Source organism: Pterocles gutturalis, unplaced genomic scaffold, assembly GCF_000699245.1.
Source record: "Pterocles gutturalis isolate BGI_N339 unplaced genomic scaffold, ASM69924v1 scaffold16701, whole genome shotgun sequence".
In the NCBI taxonomy this organism is placed as follows: Eukaryota; Metazoa; Chordata; class Aves; order Pterocliformes; family Pteroclidae; genus Pterocles; species Pterocles gutturalis.
The window spans coordinates 4,861-7,168 of NW_010103346.1; the positions used below are offsets into that span (position 1 = coordinate 4,861).

Consider the following 2,308-nt stretch of genomic DNA (forward strand, 5'->3'; position numbering starts at 1 on the left):
GCCGAAGGGGGGCGAGCCGGTGTGGTACCTGGGAAAGATCACCCCAGTTAGAAGGGGACACCTTAAAGAAGCTCAAGAATCTCCTCCTGGAAACGGATGTACCGGAGCGCGCGGCCGAAGGCGGAGAAGAGCGGGAAGGCGGGCATGTCGTCGGGTTTCTTGAAGGCCCAGTAGTAGGACGCGAAGGCCCCCGCCAGCGTCACCTGGCCCAGCGCGATGACGAAGTTGGCGAGCCAGAAGAACATGAAGAGGTTGAAGAACTGGAGGACGATGAGGTACTTGTGGTACGCCGTCTCGCCGCCGTAGAACGCGAGGGCGGACCGACGGCGCCTTTCGGTCAACCCGAAGCGAGCGCGACTTTCAGAAGGCGTGATCCTGCTTCATTGTTTTGACAAGTCAGCTGCGCACACGCAACAGTTTGGAGAAAAATAACAACGTGACGTAAACGAGTTCAGAAAGGCGGGATTGCCCTTGGTAGAGCTCGCAGGCTCAAATAACCCCCCGAATATTTTCTGTGTAATAAATAATCTTATCTCTGACAGATTTAGTGTAACGTTCCGATGAGTTTCCCAACATCCTCACCTCCGGTTTGCAGGTCTGCCCGGAAAACGGGCACGCGCTCTCGTTAAACACCTTGTAGACCGCCTCGTTGGAGGTGGAGAGGAAGCTGCAGAGCAACAGTCAAGGAGATTTTGCAAACCCCAGACCCAAATCCTCGGTGTATCTGACCGCGTTTTGCTGTCACCAGCCTCCAGCGACTGCTTTTCTCCGTTGGGTTTATATTTTAAGTTAAATTTAGAAACTCGAGCCGGCAGTTTTGCCAACGGATGTGTCACTAATCCTGTAAGATGTTCAGCGCCCCGGAAGACCTTTGATTTCTGAGCAGCTTCCTTCCCGGGGAGCTGAGGGGCAGGGAAGAGGAAGAGGAGGAAGAGGAAGAAAGGATACACGGCGGTGCTGGCCCAGTAGGCGATGCAGAGGCACAGCAGGAAGAAGGTGCACAACGGGAAGAGCAGCGACATCATGATGTGACCGACAGCCCTGCCGAGAAGACGGTTAAAACCCCGTTAAAATCCTCGTGGCGACGGGAGAACCTCGGCAGCCGGAGACCCGACCGTCCCTGAGTCCTCCCACCGCGACCGATGACAACGGCCACCTCCGCTCGGGGACAGGGGACGCCCGGACCTGCTGGCCTCCTTGATGAGGGCGATGGCGATGAGGATCCTCTTGCGGAGGAAGATGAGGAGCAGGATGATCACCACCTCCACGATGCACAGGATGATCACTGCGAGGAGAAGACGAGTCCCGGGTGGCACGAGGACACCGATGGTCCCTGATGGCCACCTTTCCCTCCCCAACCAAACCCATCGCGGCACCAAACGCCCCTCGGGGGACGTCCAGCACCGCGGTTCAACGTGGAAAAGCCGCACCCTCCCTGTGGCCAGTCACCCCGGCCGTAAGCTCAGTCTGGTGGCAGAGGTGGCATCAAGCAACCTTTGCAAGCGGCCACGAAGAGATCAAGAAGCCCCCAGACCCCCACGTTCCCCCTTTCCCGAGCCCTGTCCCTCCCGGAGCCCATCCGCCGCGTCCCATGGCGCATCCGGAGGAGGACGGAGACGTACGGAACGCCAGCCACGTCTGCTGCAGGTGCAGGTAGACGCGAAGGTCTGTCTGAAATCCCAAATCCTTCAGGGAGACGTCGGAACCCGCTTCGCCTTTCAGTTTTGCGTATTCCATGTAACAGTGGAAGATTCCTGCGGCGAAAAACCAAAAATTGTCACATTTGAACCGAAAAAGCAGAGACCGAGACGCCGGCAGCTGCTGCTCAACCCCACCGACGTCAACGTTCAGGTAGAAGACACCGGTGTGAACTTTTCTTTGTGCAAATCCCACTTCAGCTGGGGAAAGGAAAACGGGGAGAGCAGGGAGACACCCCCAGTCCCTCGCTCACCGTAGCCCAGCACCAGGATCACCATCACGATCATCACCCACACCATGATCCCCGCCAGGAAGCGGAGCAGGACGATGAAGATGAGGCTGGCCACCATGGCGATGACGAGGCCTCTGCGGGAGGAAGGCAGCAAGGCGTCAAAATCCAGGCGATGTCCCCCCCTCCCCACCGCTTTCCCCCGTCACTCAGCTTCTCCTCTGGCCTTTCTCGAGCTTTAATGATGGAAAAAATGGGAATTATTGACGGCGGAGGGGACAGAGCGTGAGTAGAATTGCTCCAAAACACCCTCCGGCTTCAAGAGAATGGAAATTACGCAAAGGTCAGGGGTAAAAAAATAAAAAGAAAAAATAAAAGAAA

At 56.8% G+C, this 2,308-nt stretch overlaps 1 protein-coding gene across 1 annotated transcript in view; it reads right to left on the reverse strand.

Annotated features, from left to right (window-relative positions):
• The window catches only part of LOC104471366 (choline transporter-like protein 2), a gene marked incomplete at its 5' end in the record, with an annotated part of 4,870 nt that extends 2,806 nt beyond the window's left edge, over window positions 1–2,064 (reverse strand). The window contains 7 exon segments of the mRNA XM_010086693.1: window positions 1–28; window positions 103–357; window positions 575–667; window positions 949–1,041; window positions 1,186–1,285; window positions 1,623–1,754; window positions 1,952–2,064. The exon segment at window positions 1–28 is cut by the window's left edge and continues 15 nt beyond it. Of these exon segments, the coding sequence (XP_010084995.1) occupies window positions 1–28; window positions 103–357; window positions 575–667; window positions 949–1,041; window positions 1,186–1,285; window positions 1,623–1,754; window positions 1,952–2,064 (814 nt within the window).
• Between the last annotated feature and the right edge of the window lie 244 nt (window positions 2,065–2,308).